The sequence below is a fragment of the Crassostrea angulata genome, chromosome 3, assembly GCF_025612915.1.
Source record: "Crassostrea angulata isolate pt1a10 chromosome 3, ASM2561291v2, whole genome shotgun sequence".
NCBI classification, from domain to species: domain Eukaryota; kingdom Metazoa; phylum Mollusca; class Bivalvia; order Ostreida; family Ostreidae; genus Magallana; species Magallana angulata.
This window is the reverse complement of record NC_069113.1, coordinates 31,023,834-31,042,179: the sequence shown is the minus strand read 5'-3', so window position 1 is coordinate 31,042,179 and position 18,346 is coordinate 31,023,834. Positions and strand designations below refer to the sequence as shown.

Genomic DNA, 18,346 nt, shown 5'->3' with positions numbered 1-18,346 from the left:
AAAGACGCTTCGTTTTGTGATAATAGATCGGGTTCGAGAGCCAAGATCATGTGACAGTCCTGTGTGGGTGACGTTTGGTAAGTTCTAAGAACGAGGAATTAACAATTACGATGTATATCGGTATATATATATTGTATGCTACTTGTGTTATTGCATGTATTTGTTTCTTTGCATATGCATAGATAAAAGAAATGCTTACATTTCAAATAACATAACAAAAGACAAGGAAGTAGTCGCATTTTTATTATTGTTTACAAGATGTCGTTCTTATCACAGGGGCTTTTGTAGGGAAAAAAAAGCATCGTTAAAAAAGTGGGTACAATGTACCTCGGAGGAAAAATAACATATCTTTCCTTCGAGAAACACACTTTTTAACGATGTTTTTTTCTACACAAGCCTTTGTGGTTCTTATAGGTTAATGTGAAATTGCCAAAATGGGATAGAATAGACCAATATGGGATAAAATACACGAATAGAAATATAGATTTCATTGCAAAATACAGATCAATAGACACAAATAATGTGACTTTATTGATACTATAATGATTGTAGATTTACAGATATTTTGTTTGATCTCCAATTAAAATCCATCTTAAGTTATTGTATTGTCACTTTTGGACTATCTTTAATAAAAATACATACTGTAAATTCCTTATTTTACGCGAGTACTTAATTTCGCGATTCTGCTGTTTTGTGTCAAATCGCGAGAATATGAAATCGTGATCACCAATTTTTTTTTTTAACATTTCCTTTAGTTCAAAACTGTCAAAAAATTAAAAGCGAGATTTAAAAATCTGGGAGGGTTGCTGCTCGCGATTTTAAGCGAAAATGAATTTCTCGTGTTTAATTAGGAATCTACAGTACCTGTGAAAGAAGTACTTAAAATTAATGATATCCAAGATATCTTTTTTGACACATTATCATTTTTCACTTGAGAAAAGAATTAACATGATTGAAAACATATTTCTTATGGATATTTTCAATGTATAATGGGATATGTTGACAAATTTTCTTATTCGGATGTCTCTGGAATACCTTGCTCATTTTTTTTCTCAACTTTTACCATTCGGGTATTTTCAATGTCTGTTGCATTTCAGAATTTCTGAAGAGGTCATATTTTTTAGCCATGTATTGAAACCTGAAAAACTAGAGCAGGAGCTTCAAAAGAAAAATCTTTGAATTCTTCCAAACATGAACTTTTGAATAAACTTAGTTTGAACTCAGAGGTGTTTATAAATATTGAGTTAATAAGCAAAATGTGAATTGAGGTTATCTTGTTACAGATAGAGTATAATAACATATCGGAAATTGGTCTTCATCTGTTGCATTTGATTCGTATAACATCATGTTGCATTTCTCATGATTATATATACTTTCAAGAAGCAAACATGTGTATAACATGATGTATTGTAACATTCCAGGAAAAATATGTTGAATAAAACTTGTCCCATCCAAAGTTCAAAATGACAGAATCCACAATTGCCAACTCGCAAGAGTACCAAAGTTTTCGTAGCTCAGTGCCTCTGAAAACTGTAAGTATACACAAGAAGCCATTATATCTCTTTGCACAAATTAAAAAAATGCATTCCAGAAATTGATCGATCGAATCAAACAAGGTTCAATGTTGTTCCTATTCTGCAGTAGTTTTATCAAAGATTAAATTCTTTCAGTATATTGTTGATGATGATGAAAGTAAGGAATGGAAGTTATATGACGCTGGGCCCAAACAAGTCAAGTGTCCTTTGGTTTGCTTCCCCCCAGCCAGTGGAACAGCTGATGTCTTCTATAAACAAGTTCTGGCACTTTCAGCTGTTGGATTTAGGGTTATATCTGTAAGGGTTACATTTGTTTAAAGTTAACTATAGTTATTTAATTTTATTGGTTCTTGATTATATAAATGATTGCTGAATCATGCAACTTTTTTTATACATGTACTTAATACTGTAAATTCCTTATATTACATGAGTACTTAATTCCGCGATCCCGCTGTTTTGTATCAAATCGCGAGAATATTAAATCGCGAACGCGGAACATTTATTGTGTTTTATTAGGAATTTACAGTATGTTGATTCAGCAACTTTTGTTATACATGTACTTAATATGTTAATGATAGTATGTATACTTTGTTATGTTTTTGTAGGTTGAGTACCCAGTGTACTGGACAATGAGGGAGTTTTGTGAAGGGTTCAGAAAACTTTTAGACCATTTGCAACTAGACAAGGTAACTTAAACATTTGTAGAAAAAGCATCCTACCTACTTGTTTTTCCCTACCTTTTAACAAATTGATCACAATGAATTTGGAGGTGTCATAACTCCCTAATATTTTGTAGTGCCAAGTCTAAGTACACATGTACTTCAGCAATGATTGTGTTACATATTTCAGATTTTCTTTTCTTTGTAAAAGTTTAGTGAAATTTAGATAATAATGAAAATAAAATATCTTTTTTTTTTCAGATTCATATATTTGGAACTTCATTAGGGGGATTTCTTGCCCAGAAGTTTGCAGAGTATACACATCGGTCTCCAAGAGTTGTCTCCCTTATTTTGTGCAATGCCTTCTATGACACAACCATTTTCAATCAAACAAATTCAGCTCCAACGTAAGAGAGAGAGAGAGAGAGAGAGAGAGAGAGAGAGAAAGAGAGAGAGAGAGAGCATTTTCTAAATGCATGATACAAAAATTGAGAAAAAAAATTGGTACTGAAATAAATGAATGTTTGTTAACAGAGATGTAAACTCAAAGTGTTCATAATCTTTTCAATTTTTTTTCACTAGGTTTTGGATGATGCCAGCTTTGGTTCTCAAGAAAATGGTGATGGGAAATTTTGATAGAGGCTTCAACGACAGTGATATCTGTGACTCCATCGATTTTCTAGTTGAAAGAGTAATTATATTTTCATTGGCCTCAGTAGCATCATTTAGTTTAAAAGATATATCTTTATATTACATTTTGTTTAAGTTAACTCAAGATTCAATTACGAATTAATCATAATACATCTGCAAATATGGTTCCATATATGAACCTATAGAATAACAAAAACGTTCAATTCTGTGTGAACTTTTTAGAGATATCACAATGACCACCACATGCGCTTTAGCTTAATTAACCTTTTTTGGTTGCATTATTGCAAACATAAAACACATGTTATGAATTTCAAAGGATTTGCCTTTTTTGAATGTAAATATAAATAATGAACAGCAATTTTAAAAAGTTCTTTGTGATATGAACTTGGTTTGTACACGATCAGACCATAATAATTTAAGAAGCCTTTTGGGCTTCACAGGACTTGATCATGTGACTGACCAAGTTCATATCATGATGAACTTTTTAACATGCTGTTTTTTTTTTCTTAAAGAAAATTTCAATGTGTAATCTAATTTGGTTTTTTATTGTAGCTTGATGGCTTGAGTCAGTCTGAACTAGCCTCAAGGTTAACCCTAAATTGTATGAACTGTTATGTTGAACCTCAAAAGCTCCAAGGAGTAGATGTGACCATTATGGATGTAAGTAATTTAAAGTTTATATTATAAATACATGTATTCCATATTAATGTATGTTTGTGTACATGTATCTTTAGATTGATGTTAACTAAGTTAACAATACAATGTTAATTAAAAGTTTTTTAAAGTGAGATTTATTCATGTAATAGCTTTTTAGAACACTGATCATGCGCCACCAGGATTTTTGTTCTTTATACGATAATCATACTTTTCACATACATGTATGTGGTTTGTTTGTAGGTATTTGATGATTGTGCATTGTCTTATGCTGTAAGAGAAGAAATGTATAAATGTTACCCAGATGCCAAGCGTGCTCATCTTAAGTCAGGTGGAAACTTTCCATATCTGAGTAGGAGTGCGGAAGTTAATATATTCATTCAGGTAAACAAATTTTATTGGTACTTTCTTATTTACTGTATACAAGGAAATATTCGCCCCCATTTTATTTTAGCCATTTTTGCCCTCGTTGTCAGCGGGCAAACATAAGCCTTGGCGAATTCGGATGTCTCAAATTATCTCCCTTTAAACACAACTGTGTCTGGGCAAATTCAAAAAGGGGCAAAACTCTTTCCAAGTGTAGAAAGGAGAAAATTACATGGGGTGAAAATTACCCTGTATACAGTTATTACACATTTACATGTAGCAATGTACAGATATTGAATTTGTATGAAAAATGTTGATATCTACCAGTGGTACTTTACATGGCAAATTGTTAAAATAGTTCATATAGAACTTGATACCAGATTGCTTATCTGCTAGTACATGTATTTAATTTCATTTCAATTCAAGAAGAGAATTACTGTATATGTACCATTTAAGAATATTTTATGAATAGAAGATATGTTTCAATTTTAGATATTTTTTCATGTCTTACAAATAGAATAAATTAAACACAATTAAATTCTCTCTCTTAAAAAAAACCCAGTTATTTAATCAATGTCTTTAAATTGATTTAAAAGAATCATTTACTATGAAAAGAAGTAGAATGCCTTCAGTATATTTTCTTTTGTGTGATTTCTTTTTAGATTCATCTAAAGAAGTACGATGGAACAGGTGAAAGTGCAAAGCAGAATACAGAAACAGAAAGTAACAATTCAGATACTACATAAAGTTTACAAATGGCCTGCATAGAAGAGAAATCAGTGCAGCATCCATTTCTTGTACAGAAGAGATTATTATCAGAGAACTCTGAAATATTGGAATATTGAAATGTAAATGTATCTTCCCATATAGTGGCGTATAGTACGTGTGCTTTTGTAAGACATTTGTTAAATGCTTTGAATGTCAACACAAAAGTTTCAAAGAAATTGACTATGAATTGGCTATTTTTAAGAGCTCAATTTGTGTCAAAGTAAATAAAAGTAAGGTATAGAAGTCCCGCATTTGATGAACAAAGTGAGGAAGGCTGTTTTAAGGAGTAGTATGAATTCAAACGGGATATGATATAACAGGTTCTTTTATAAATACATATACTATTTGTTGTGAATTGTGATATTGAAAATTTGTACTAGTGAACAATGTGATTTTTATGCAGTCATCTTATATGATAATCATTTCTGCTATATTCAAAACAGTTGTTAACAGGTCACACAGTCATCATCAATTACCCATGCATGCAATTGCAAGTACAAGTATAACGTACTATGTATCAATATGTAAAAATTGATATTCTAAATATTGCCTCAAGAATTGAGGCAATATATGCCAATCTAGTTCAAGCTTATGTACATGTATGTAAGTGTCAACAGGGTACTTGTTCTCTAAGATATGATAATACAAAAAGATCGTAGTTGATAAAATTAAGTAGACATTTTCTGGTGATGTATTTATTAATAAATACCAATACCTTTAATCCACAACAAAACGCAACAAGACCTTTGCTCACATAAAATAGATATATTTTTATTTTATTCATGGCATTACAACCCTGTTTCTCTGCTTTTTATGTGCATATATAAAAGTTTTCTTGATCAGCTGTGCTCAATATTTTGTTGTAAATTCTTTTTAGATTTTTTTCTTCACAAAGGAATTTGCATACTGTATACAGGGAAAGATTCGCCCCCGTTTTATTTTCGCTCCTTTTGCCTTTATTGTCATCTTGCAAATTTAGATTGAATACTCATGGGCGAAGTTCATTGTTTCAAATCAAATCTTTCTAAAGAAACTGTCTAGGTGAATTCAAGACAAGGTGAAACTGTTCGCAAGTGTAGAGGGGCGAAAATAACCTTGTATATGGTATATATACCATTGTATAAGCAAAATTATAAGACATGATCTTGACACATGTATCAATTTTAAGCCACTAATCACAACATCTCTTTACAACATTCAGTATAATTATGCCTGATGACTTTTAAATTAAAGGCAGTTTTTTTTTTCAATCGGTATTTAAGACAGAGATATCAAAGGCAAAGTCCATATATGTTAAAGAACTTGTAGAGAAATGCTTTGTGTCTGTGACACATTAAAAATACATGCACCATTATATTTGAATGAGGGGACTTAAACCATTCTTTTATATCATTGTAACATGTAATATTGTGTTATGATATTGCTTTATAAATAATTGTGTTATTTGTTACATGAGTTATCATGATTGTAAATAAATAGAATATCAAAATTACATATATTAAATGTTTGTTGTAATTACTGAGGTTATTCTCATAGTGTTCCCTGAATCACACATAGACTGATCGATAGAGTGTTAACCTGAACACAACTTGGGAAAGGCATTATTCCCATATTTCTCTTTCTCAAGCTGCTCACTAAACAGTCCAAATAATTTTGCTGTACAGGTCTCACCTGTGTGCACATGCATCTTGCATTGCAATTATCTATGCACTTATTTTAAGCCAGGAGTAAAGTAACATCACAGAATGAGGCTGATGTATTTTACAAAGAGGAAATGCAGATTAAAGAAGGAAAAAAGTGTAAAATCCAAGACAATGTAAGGAATATACTTCATGACGTACCATATGAGCTTCAGAAGTGCAAGTGCTGGTGCCTAATTATAAGTCAAGTTCAGCTTTGTGTGTATTCAGTATAATCTTTTTTTTTTTTTTGGGGGGGGGGGGGGGTACAATTTTTTTTTCATCTTTGAAGAGGGAATTGGGAGTCATTTTAGCTCAGCTAGACAAATTATGTGGAGCTGAAACAGTATATTCAGGAGTCTGCAACAAATGTTCATGTCTTGTAATAAGTATAAATTTGTGGCCTATATAGACTATAGTTGAATGGATTCAAAGTACTGTTTAGATGCTGTTTAGATTATTAGATATCTTTTGGTAAATGAATACAGTAGGTTTCAGGAGCAGATAAAAAATTTGAAACAAGTCTCAGAAACTCGTATTCCCTATGAAACCAAAATTGCAGAGTTATATCATCTGTGGACAGACATTTGTAATGTCAGTCATGCTTCAGATTTTCCGGACCCAAAGATAAGTAAACCAGAAAAAAGTATTCAGAGCAGGTCCTATAGTAATTATAGTACATGTAGCTATGTTTCCTTATGTAAAAAAAAAGACCTTTGATTCATTCATACATATTGAACTATAATGCCGGTATTAAATCATCCTATGATGAACATAGTACTAATGCACACATGCAATTGGTCCTGGGTGTACAATTTAAATGACTGATTATCAATATTCTTGCATATCAAAAACACTTCTGTCTTGTTATAGGTCTGCTAGAAGAAGAGTTTGTTTTTTGTTTTTTTAAAATCAGCACTTCCAGGTATGTCCTCCTATATTAAACTTCGAACCCCCATCACCTCTTGAGGGGTTCTAATTTTTAATATTATATTGATCCAAACTATTAATATTGATATTAATATAAATATTGATTTAAACTCTTTCATACATCAAAGGAACAAATTGTTAGACTGGAAGTAATGATTTTAAATAATTATAGAATGAAACCTGTTTTGACAAGTCTTCATAAAAATTGGCATATATGAAGCAGTGGTTCATGAGAAGTATATGTTTATATCATAACCATCCCAGTTCTGATTTTATGGCATGTTTTAGTCTAAGCTAAAAAGAAATGGCGGAGCGGTAAGATTGATAATTTTTATTCAGTCACCTCTAAATTTAAACAAAGGCGGTTTGTAAGAATAGATAGGAAAGTTAGTTTTCTTGCCCAGTTTCCGTAATTGGGGCTTCTCTCTGTTAGGTACAGTTCGATTACTATGATCCAGAATTCTATCGCACACAGTTAAATATGGCCTGCCTTTGATTAACCTTCTCCACAAGATTTTTTTCTGTGACACGCTGGACAATCTGGCTTCTAATCCAAACTTGTGAATTCTCTTCCAGGCACTGAATCTGTACCTGTAGTACGGGTATCTTATTTTCTTGTTAGGATTCACGGGTTGTTTGAGGTATCGCACCTGCTTTAGGTTAGCACTGGATGGTACATTCAGTAAACTGCTGCGCCTCGGACACGAGTATGCATCACTCTGAGGGTTTCCAAACATGCTGGATGTGGATAATGACTGTAAGTTTCGACAATGGGTTGTATTGATAGTTCCCTGTTTCATTATAGTTCGATTCTGGATGCCAAACACAGCTTTTCTGCATGTTGAAAGAACAATTCTGCAATTAAAAAATACATTTTTTATACATGAGCATTGGTAGAATAATAAAAAATTTTAAGTACATTATTATTGAAATACAAATTTTTGCATTTGCAAATGAAAAGTAAACCACCACTCATCCATCCCAGCCCATGCCCCCAAAAATTTGAGAACAAGAATATATATCCTAGGAAAATTATAATGTTAAAAACTTGTTCAAATCTCCTTTTATTTGTGCTGATTTTTGTAATGAAAATAACAGTTTGGCTAAATCTCTTCCCATTATGAAAAGGCCTAGGGGCCACATTGCTTACCTGAGCAACAATTTCCATTACTTTAGCAGCTTTATTAAGTCTATAACAATCACAGTACTGAAGTACAGAAAGATGGGCTCTTTTGATGTGACTAACAGTTATTCGTTTTGACGTGCACCCTAAGTAAAATATGCACTAATATTGCTCAGGATGCATGGCTTCATTATACAGGTGACTCTCGATGGCTCAAAGTCCAAGGGACCCAGGAAAAACTTTGAGGTATCAAGAGTTTGAGTTTTTAAGAGTTCGAAATTTTCTGAGTTGACCAACTGGTTTTAAATTTAGTCTTACTGGGTGTTGATATTCAGCCATCTACTTTAGTGTTAACCTTACGCATGTGCTTTAACAAGCGCCCCCCCCCCCCCCATGTTGAACATACAGATGATGTTTTAAGAACTAAATAGAAACAAATATTGGATAATTTTTAAGTGATGATAGTTTTTTTATTTTATTCATCTTATTATGATCAAATTTTTAAGTACCATGAGTACTAAATATTAGACTGCGAGACGTCTTGTCATAAACTTGATAACTGTATGGGTTTACCACAATCTGTTAGAACTGGTGACTTTAAGCAATAATCATTATAATGACAATGATGCCGATACGTGTATGCATAATTTCTGAGGATAAAAATTCATAAATTCATTAAGCTTTGATTTTGGCTCAAAATTATCGTTTTATCTCATAATTTTTTTTTTTTCATTTTCACTACATCTCCTAATTATCATAAGACGGTTGATATTGATTATAGATTAGGCAACGGTATGATCAGTAAATCAAGCAATCAATTATCACATTGCAGGACAAGTGTCGCCTAAATAAACATCCCCTTACACTGGTCAAGCGACTAACGCCGGAGCCATAAAAATGACCAAGTATAGGTGATAATAAGGTAATGCTTGCATATATACAACCACTTTGATGTAGTGAGAGTAAAAATAAACATGAATAACAGGACTGCAATTTGACTTCGAGGGATCAAGGGATCAAGAGATCAAGAGTTCAAGAAATCAAGAGTAAATTTGCTTAGTTATGTAGGGAAAGAAATTGGGACAGGACACTCACTTCCAGCTATCAAAAATTTCAAGCGATCAGAGTTCGAGTTACCTGTATGTGCATCCCAAAGGCTTCAATAAATTAAGAAATACGGTACACATACCCTGGTATGTACATTTTCTCGCTATGAAATTCAAAAACATCATTCCTTTCTTTGCCTATTAACTAGATGCAATTGTCCTAAACAGAAGAAGAAAAACCGCTACGAAAACCAAAATCTCATTAGTCAACACTTTGCGCATTAATTAAATGATTCAATGATATGTGACATCACAGCTGGGAAATTGATGTTAGTACATTCAATATATATATATATATATATATATATATATATATATATATATATATATATATATATATATATATATATATATATATATATATATATATATATATAACACCTAGCTGTCAGGTAACTGCTACAATCTTGAGCGCAACTGAATAGGAAATTCAAACTACAGTAAGGCAGTCAATAACTAGCCTAACAGCCAAGTTGCAGGTAAATGATTATTCCTGGGATACTATATTACCTGTCATACTAATTCATCAATGAAAATAAGTTATAAAAGTAAAAATTTTCATAAAACAATGAGAATATTTACCTTGCACTTTGAAAAAGGGGTATCGCCAGCATTTTCTCTGAAGAGGTCCGGTCAGTTTTGAATCGTACTTTAAATTATTCGACATGACTTTCATTATATAATTCTTATAGAATACTGATGGATTTTGCTGAAAAAAAAACCATAACACCTAACCAACAATGAGAAATTGTTTGAAATCCCAAAGGAATGAAAATATTCATCCTAACTGATGATGATATAATTACGAATATCCCAAGTACGGCTTTGTGTTTTAAAGGAAAGTAAGTTCCGGTTTTTTTGTTTTCCTTGGTTGCAGACACTTTTCATCCATCTCCTCCTTAAATCGAGGTAATTGTGTCATTTTGTTTAAAAAATAATTTTTCTTGTGGTAACAGCTGACTGTCAGTTCGAACTGGTCCTCATATTTGAAGAAGTGACGATGAATTTATTCCTAAATTTTAGACTAAATCATGATGATTTTTTTTTATCTTTGGAACCTGTTAATAATTCTTATGCTCAGCGTCTAGTCAAAATACACATGTGACGGTATGGGAGTCAGTTCTAGGGATTTGTCATGGCTCCAAATGTAAAGTAATAGGAGAAATAATGACAGACCAGCCAGGGTTTTAAACCCATGCTCCCTTTATCTGTTTATCCATCTCTAGTCAGGTATTCTTCAAATTGAGCTATCTGGTGCTAGGGATGAGCTGGTCTGACTCACACACAAAATTTATTCCATATATATCTGTACAAAATTTGCATTATCTTTGTTCATCACAAATGAAAACAGTTCAGAGTGTTCCTGGACCCCCCCCCCCCCCCCCCCCCCCCCCCCCCCCGCGGACAGAAACAGAAAAAAATCACAATATTTATGAATTTGGGATTTTTGTATCAGTTTTTGTTGTATGGAATAACTTGGTTTTTAATGATTTTATATTGTAAATATAATATGCCAAAATTGACTTGTTTAATAAAAATCACAGTAAAATGAAAGCAGAGTGATCACTTTAACACATAAAAATTCACCACATGTCACACAATTTTAAGCAGCAAATGTCAATCTTTTTACAGTTGGAGAAAAGCAGAATGCATAGCAATGAGCAGTTGCTGTCGAAATGGAAGGTCAAGGAAAATAGGCCCAGGAAGTGATAGCAATAATGGTATCATTGAAATCAGACCTAAAAGACATTTAAGAATTCAACATTTAAATGCTAGACCAAGGGACAGTGCTCTAGAGGAGGAACTTCAGGTATGCTTAGATATATATATACATTGCATAAATGCTAATATGATAATAGAACAAATTCATACATTAAAATGCAATATTAATGAAAAAAAATAAAAATTAACATTAACTGTACTATTTACAAATATACATGTATCAGTATGTACTAAATGACTTTTAATTTTTTTTCCAGTTGTTTCTAAGAAATCATAATATTTCACATAATGGAAGACTCAGATCTGATGCTAGTAAGAAGATTCCAAGGAAATCTGATAAAGCTGGCCCCACAAATGAGCACATTGAAACAAACCACCCTCATATGGCAAAGAGTCCGGAAGAAAAAAACATTTCAAGTCGTCCATCATCATTCACTGCAAATTTAACCTATGACACAGATCCTTCTAGACCTTCACACTCAAGAAGTTCTGTTGGAGGGGAGACTATTACATCATCCTCAAATGTAGAGGTTTCCATGAATCCAAGGGGCAATGAAGATGGTTTTATGTCGGAAATTGAAGAAAAAGACAAATTATCTCTTGCCACTTCTCGATCTTTAAAAAGTGCCATTTCTGAATCTGTTAAAAATGTTGAAACAGGAACAATTAAAAATAATCCTGCTAAGCCGGATCCTGGAGTTGTGTTATTTTTTATCCATGGAGTAGGAGGTTCTTCTGACATATGGAAGCCACAGATGGACTACTTTGCCGGGTTAGGATATGAAATAGTTTGTCCTGATATGATCGGGCATGGTTTAAGTTATGCACCTGATAATAAAAAGAGCTACCACTTTAAGGAGATTTTACGTGACATGGAGGCGATGTTTGATATGTATTGTAAAAGAAGCAATATTATCATAGGCCATTCATATGGGTAAGCATAGGTAATGATATTTGTGGTACATGTATATAAACCTGTCAACCATGAATTTACTTGCTATTCAACCATGCATGATTAAATTAATGTAAAGACTGCATAATATAATTTGATCCTTGTCTTTTTTAGATGCACATTACATGTATTAATTAAGTTTTTTTTATGATTGATTTAAGACTTATAAGGAAATTCATTGTACATGTATTAATATGTAGAGTTTTACATGGCTATATATATCAAATAAATCTAGTCCTGTATCAAAGATAATATTTCTGCTTTAAGGATAAAGCTCATTTCTTTTTAAGACTTAAAAATACATATATTTTTGTTTAGATGTGCTTTTGCCACAGTATTAGCCAGACAGAGAGCAAAACGTGTGACCAAACTGATTTTGGTCAGTGGTGGAGGGCCTGTTCCTCTGGCCCCACAGCCTGGCGTTTTCTCCTTGCCCCTGTGCATGTTAGCATGTATGAAGCCATGCATAACTTGTCTATTCACAAGGTGAGAACCATTGTACATGTTTATACCTAAAGATTAATTGCAATTAAATTCAATTTTAATATATACCATATTATCCTTTAAAGAGGTTATAGCTTTAATGTCTCCTTGTCTCTCTAGAGGTGCTTTCTACAACAACCCTAAACTGTCAGTGGATAAAGAGAAAGCCTTTGACATCCCCTCATATGTGCTGGATTATATCATGAATGGACAATGGTGGCTAGATGGAGATGATTTGTATCACAGTTGTATAAGCATGCCCACCTTGCTTATCTGGGGCAGGCATGATAAATTTGTTTCTCTGGCAGAGGAGGAAGCTATGAACAAGGTCAGCAATAAGCCTCAAAACCTTAAAGACTCAATTGAAATCAATTTATAAATGCAAATTTTTCATAATTTTTTTTATGTTTTAATTAACTCAGTATATTGGTCAGGAATACTGAGAAATATAAGAAAGTTGAAAATTTATTGGTTTCATGACAAATTTTTGCATTTCTGAACATTTCATGAGACTGTAAATATATGAACAAATATGTTTTAACTCAACCCAGAAATGTTGGTTTTTCATGAGCTTATGTAATTAAGTCTTGTAAATGGTCCTGTTTTTGTTTTGTATAAATAATATGTAATGTCGATTTATTTTGATAGATTATTGTGAATTGCCAACTGGAGATAGTTGAGGAAACCGGTCATATGGTAATGATGGAAGCACCCGATCATTTCAATAGCATACTAAGTCTTTTTATAACCCGGGGTATAACAAAACCCTCTGCAAACTATCGAGATGAAGAGGAAGATAAGTCCAATAATTCTCCTGGCGATGCTACTTTTCGGTCAGAAAAGGACAAGACCACAAGGACGAACAGTCCATGGTTTTCACCAAGGAAGAAACGGCCAGACAGTAGCAAGAGTAGCAAGTCCATAAGCTCAATCAAGTCCAGTAAATCTCGCAAGTCCATGCCTAAGGGAGTGCTCACACACAGTTTGCTGTGAGCTCTTAAATCATGTTTCACTCGCCGTGAGTTGAAATTTTTGCAATTATAAATTTTTTGATTGAATCACTTGTATTTGCTTTGCCTGTGATTATACTTTTAAAAGGGTTATGCAGTTATTTTTACACATTCAATTCAGAATCATGTGATATTTAACTTAACAATCAACTGTCTCAGTCTTTCCCATGACAGGTTATTGCAATCTTTGTGTTGTAACCATGATTGTATATGTTACATGTTAAGTATTGCAGCTAGTTTTTGTTCACCTATGAAAATACCTATACATGTAATGTTACCCTTATAGATCTGAAAAAACCTGTTAAATCAATACATTGATTGAATTATATGTAGCTAGGTAATTTCAAAATATTGAAAAGAAATATTTTTTTGCTTCCCCTTAAATTATATACATATTGTATGTTGACAAAAATGAAATCTGGGTTAATTATCTTTTCAGAATTGAAAAATTGAAAATGACCTTCCATATCATGTATATTTGATTAAATCCTCATGTATTTGAATAAATGTATTTTATTCTTCATTCAAGATCATCATGTAAAGTTACATGCAATGTTTTCTTTCTTTTTTTTATAAGGTTATAATTCTATTATCATGTATGTTGTTATTGCACGTTTTTTGAAAGAAAAAAAAATCCATGTTCATATTGTGTGAATTGTTCAGTACAATGCATGACTTGAGAATGCATGATCACTGAGTATATATTTAATTAAAGAAGATCAATGAATTAAAATTATAGAGAAATGGATGCAAGCTTTTCAATCAATTTGGTGACTGTGATAGTAGTGACAATGGAATATACATTTTCCTCTGTTAATCGGAGAATGCACTTGATTCCTGTCTTCATACAATATGTTTTTTCTGATGTTAATTTGTCCATGACTAAAATAAGTTACTTTTAATTTGTTTCAGAATTTTAAGGATTTTCTCTTTTGATTTTGAATTTGTTGCAAAGTGGCTTAATTGATAGCACTTGAATTTCTTTCTCAAATCTGCAGAAATTGACTTGATTATGAACGATACCATGGAGCATAGGCATACACAGTACATGTTTGTATATACATTAAATAGGCAAAAATAAGCTTTTTTATTTATAAATTAAAGACATGATTTTCAAAATTTATTTTAGAAAATATGAACAAAATCTTCAGGTGGATTTGAGAATGGGATTTACTGTTCACAAGCCAGGTACACTGACCCCTGAGATATGATGATACATGTATTAATTCAAACTTAAAAAGTACAAGCCATAACTTTAGTAAGCTAAGTTAAATATCAACATTTGAAATGTTTTTTGAGTCTGTCCATTCTTTACTCTCAAATTTTGGTCTAAAAGTTGAATTGTTTAAATTTCTTGTTTATGTTTTTAGATGAAAACTTAAGTATAAATTTCATATATGTTCATTCTTACTTCCAACTTTCATCTGTAAGAAAAACATTTCTTTCATGAAATGGCTTAAAAATAACTCTATTTTATATAAGAATTTATTGTAATAGTAACTTACATGTGATAACATATGGTTGTGCTGGATTTCTTGCAATCTATTCTTAAAAAATGTACTTATTTGTTATATTATTGTTATGCATTTACATATAACTGTATTATTATCAGTCACGAAGTCTGCAAAATTTTAATTGTAAAACAGTTTAACACTAGTCTACCGTTATAAAAGAGTATTTTTACAAATTATGTACATTATTTGTACCACACATTTGTTCAACAAACTAATTTTTTGCAAGCACTCGTCTGTTATTTCTTAATCATTTCTTCTATGTCGTTAATAAAAATGAAAACAAACTTGCATCTTATTTGTTTAGGGCAAAAACTCGTTATTTTTTACAAAGAAGATGAGGGAATAAGATGGCGCAAATGCCCATTGCGGTTTAGTCGTGAAATACAATTTTGAATTTATTTTTTCCCAATTAAATCTATTCAAATATATTACAATACGAGTTTGCCAAAGCACAATTTCTAACTATATTCAGTTTTTAATATATTTAACAAAAAATAAGAAAAAAATATTGCCTAAAAATTTGGTAGTATCGAACCCATACCATAAAAACCCTAAATTTATAAGGTTAGCTTATGTCAGGTACTCTAACCACTGGACCATTTCAGACACAACAAAGTAGGCCCTTTAAATATTATGTGTCACTTTGGCTACGAATTTACGGACTTGCATTATTTTTTCAAAACGTTCAATTGTTGGGTTACAAAATATTATTTTTAATGTATATCTCTCCACGGTTTTGTTGATTGAAATAGGTTTGTTTTCCATTAGACCTTAATTATACTATGAGAAAAATATGGAGCCCAGACCCACTCTATAAAAAAATGCCTTAAAGTTCTAAAAAATGACACTATTTGCAGGTTTTGATACGTATACGCCTGTTTGAGTCAACATATTCCAAGTATTGAACATATTTATAGGTTTAAAATCAATGATATGTTAAATATATATTGTTTAAATTATTTTTTTTTTAAATATAAGATTTATTGATATTTTAATTTTTCAATAGCTTGTCCGACCATGTATGGGCATTTTACACGCCTTATTCACCCATCTTCTTTATTCCTGTTGGCAGAATTAATAAGAGTAAAAAATGCATATTTTCCCCACCACTCAGTAATGCATACTGCTCTGAAAACACCTTAAAGTCTCCATTTCCTAGCCCACTCTCCTTTGCCAGAGCATATTTTCTGTCTTTTGTAAAGTTGGATTCAAACTTCATCCATAAAGTGCCCACAGGTAGAGGATGCAGTCTTCTAACCACAAAGAACACAATAAAAAAGGCATATCTGTATACATGTATATTAACATTTTTCTAGAGTCTTTGTCTATGATAACACTATAAATCATTTTTGAAATGTGTAGTCCAATACATTTCATCCATGACTATTTTAATATTCAATCGCACAACTGCTGAAAATTATATAAAATATAAGCAATAGGGAATCATTCTTTGAATATTATGAGGTTCAAATACGATCGGGGCGTAATCAAATCTATCATAAGCCTTTCGGGCTTTATTGGACTTTATCACCCGACCGAATTTTATCAGCTCATAATACACAAAGAATGATTCATTACTCCTTAAAATAATTCTTACATCTTACACCACAAAGTCCTTTTGACAAAGCCGATCTCTTTGAGATGGTCACCATCTCAACGATGTCTTCTTCTTAAGAATTTAAATCTGATGAAGCAGTGGTTTTTCCATCGATATAACTTTATTATTGTTTATACATGTACTTTTAACAATTTTTTAAAAGTGTTTTTTTAATCGGTGTAAATATGATTATTTAAGAAAGATTTAAAGGAAGGTGTAATATAAAATGTAATAAATGCGCCCGTTACAGAAAAAAAAATGTAACGCAAAATTGAGTAATCAGAAAGTAATATTTTATTGCAAACAGGATTTACATATTTAGAGGTCGGATATCTGGACGGAAGTTTATAACACTTTACAAAAAACATTTTAGGAAACAATTCTTAAATGTACAATGTTATCTATTATAGGATTTGCACTAAAATTAGAAAACAGCTATTAAAATAAGATTATATACACTAATAAAGCATATATTATCATGAAGACCCACAAATCTCAAACGTTGTAAACTTCTGTCATTTCGGAAGCTGGATGTAACCTTTGATATCACTATGGGTTCCTCCTACAGTAATGGCTCTCACAAATACGTGAACATGGAGGCCGGACCAGTTTATGACGGAGGGAGGAAGAACAAAGACTGTCCGTGTGGATGTGGTCTCCTGCCACTGTAGGATGTCAGCCCCTCCCTCCACCGTCCCTGCTGAGACTTCATAGTACAAAGGCAGAGGAGACGAGAAAATGTTTTCCCAGGTAACCGTGAACTCCTTCTTCCCAGAATTCCAGGCTACTGATAATTTAACATTGGCTGAAATAGCAAAAGTAATAGTAAACTTTATTTGTGAAAATATCCATGCATGTTTTAAAAATCTTTATTATTAGAGGTAAAAGTAAACAAGTGATCCATGGGCCACATCGCTCACCTGAAAAACCCCAGTTCGTTGTATCATTTTATTTCATTTTCTGTCTGTCCCAAGATATTTTTGCCGCATATTTTCTTATATTATTCGATATTTATAAATACCTCTTAATTCAGACGATGTTCATTCAATAGTATGAAAAAAAAATCCCAAGATTTCCCTTTTGAAACGCCCCCTCTAGCTTGTCAGGTTAAAATACACGGCTAAAAATAGAAAGTCTACGGGGATTTTGCATTGCATCAGCCATAATTAAGCCCGGGTGATAACGTTGAAAATTTGTGCGAGGTATTCTGAGTGACTTCCGAATGGAGAAAAGATGTCAACATTCCCCATTATGAATCTCCGTAGGAAATCTGTTTTTGTTCCTGTGAATTTTAAACAGGGAAAATATGATAATGTTTGAATGAAGTTATCTTGGAAGTTTTCCCTCTTATCGATTTCGACTGCACTTCTTTCACAGGTACATGTATGTGTATTTTTATTAAAAATCGTCCAAATGTGCAGCAAAAATATCTTGGGACAGACTATAAAACATTTTCTCTACATATTTCTATGTTAAACTTTGAACCCCTTTTCGGGCACCATTATTAGTCCTGGGGGTCAGACGATATTTATAATTTAGAATCTACATTATTTGAAGATATTTGCATAGTAATTTTACAAACTGTAGCATTGCAGTT

At 32.2% G+C, this 18,346-nt stretch overlaps 3 protein-coding genes across 3 annotated transcripts in view; 1 reads left to right on the top strand and 2 right to left on the bottom strand.

The window, feature by feature from the left end:
• The first annotated feature begins 7 nt into the window (after positions 1-7).
• Positions 8-15,430, top strand: LOC128176836 (uncharacterized). The gene is made up of 15 exons (XM_052843383.1): positions 8-77; positions 1,422-1,532; positions 1,671-1,832; positions 2,141-2,221; positions 2,456-2,601; positions 2,777-2,885; positions 3,398-3,505; positions 3,743-3,883; positions 4,528-4,588; positions 10,290-10,380; positions 11,104-11,281; positions 11,451-12,127; positions 12,464-12,631; positions 12,749-12,956; positions 13,277-15,430. Exons 2-15 carry the CDS (start codon positions 1,464-1,466, stop codon positions 13,619-13,621), a joined length of 2,544 nt encoding a protein of 847 aa, XP_052699343.1. The 5' UTR covers positions 8-77; positions 1,422-1,463; the 3' UTR covers positions 13,622-15,430.
• LOC128176694 (uncharacterized) lies at positions 7,559-10,137 on the bottom strand. Its single transcript, XM_052843193.1, has 2 exons — positions 10,054-10,137; positions 7,559-8,097 (listed from the first exon to the last, which is right to left on the bottom strand). Exons 1-2 carry the CDS (start codon positions 10,083-10,085, stop codon positions 7,578-7,580), a joined length of 552 nt encoding a protein of 183 aa, XP_052699153.1. The 5' UTR covers positions 10,086-10,137; the 3' UTR covers positions 7,559-7,577.
• A 1,590-nt stretch (positions 15,431-17,020) lies between the features above and the next one.
• LOC128176835 (uncharacterized) overlaps positions 17,021-18,346 on the bottom strand; it is a 37,427-nt gene continuing 36,101 nt past the window's right edge. Inside the window, exon 47 of the mRNA XM_052843382.1 lies at positions 17,021-17,554. Coding sequence (XP_052699342.1) covers positions 17,265-17,554 — 290 coding nt within the window. The 3' untranslated portion in view covers positions 17,021-17,264. The remainder of the gene's footprint in view (positions 17,555-18,346) is intronic.

Bases quoted from the DNA above. Each gene is read 5' to 3' on its own strand.
- LOC128176836 (XM_052843383.1), top strand. From the start codon at position 1,464: ATGACAGAATCCACAATTGCCAACTCGCAAGAGTACCAAAGTTTTCGT. The intron at 1,833-2,140 runs GTAAGGGTTACA...ATGTTTTTGTAG, and splicing joins TTGGATTTAGGGTTATATCT to GTTGAGTACCCAGTGTACTG. The intron at 2,222-2,455 runs GTAACTTAAACA...TTTTTTTTTCAG, and splicing joins ACCATTTGCAACTAGACAAG to ATTCATATATTTGGAACTTC.
- LOC128176694 (XM_052843193.1), bottom strand. From the start codon at position 10,085: ATGCTGGCGATACCCCTTTTTCAAAGTGCAAG. The intron at 8,098-10,053 runs GTAAATATTCTC...TTTTAATTGCAG, and splicing joins CCCCTTTTTCAAAGTGCAAG to AATTGTTCTTTCAACATGCA.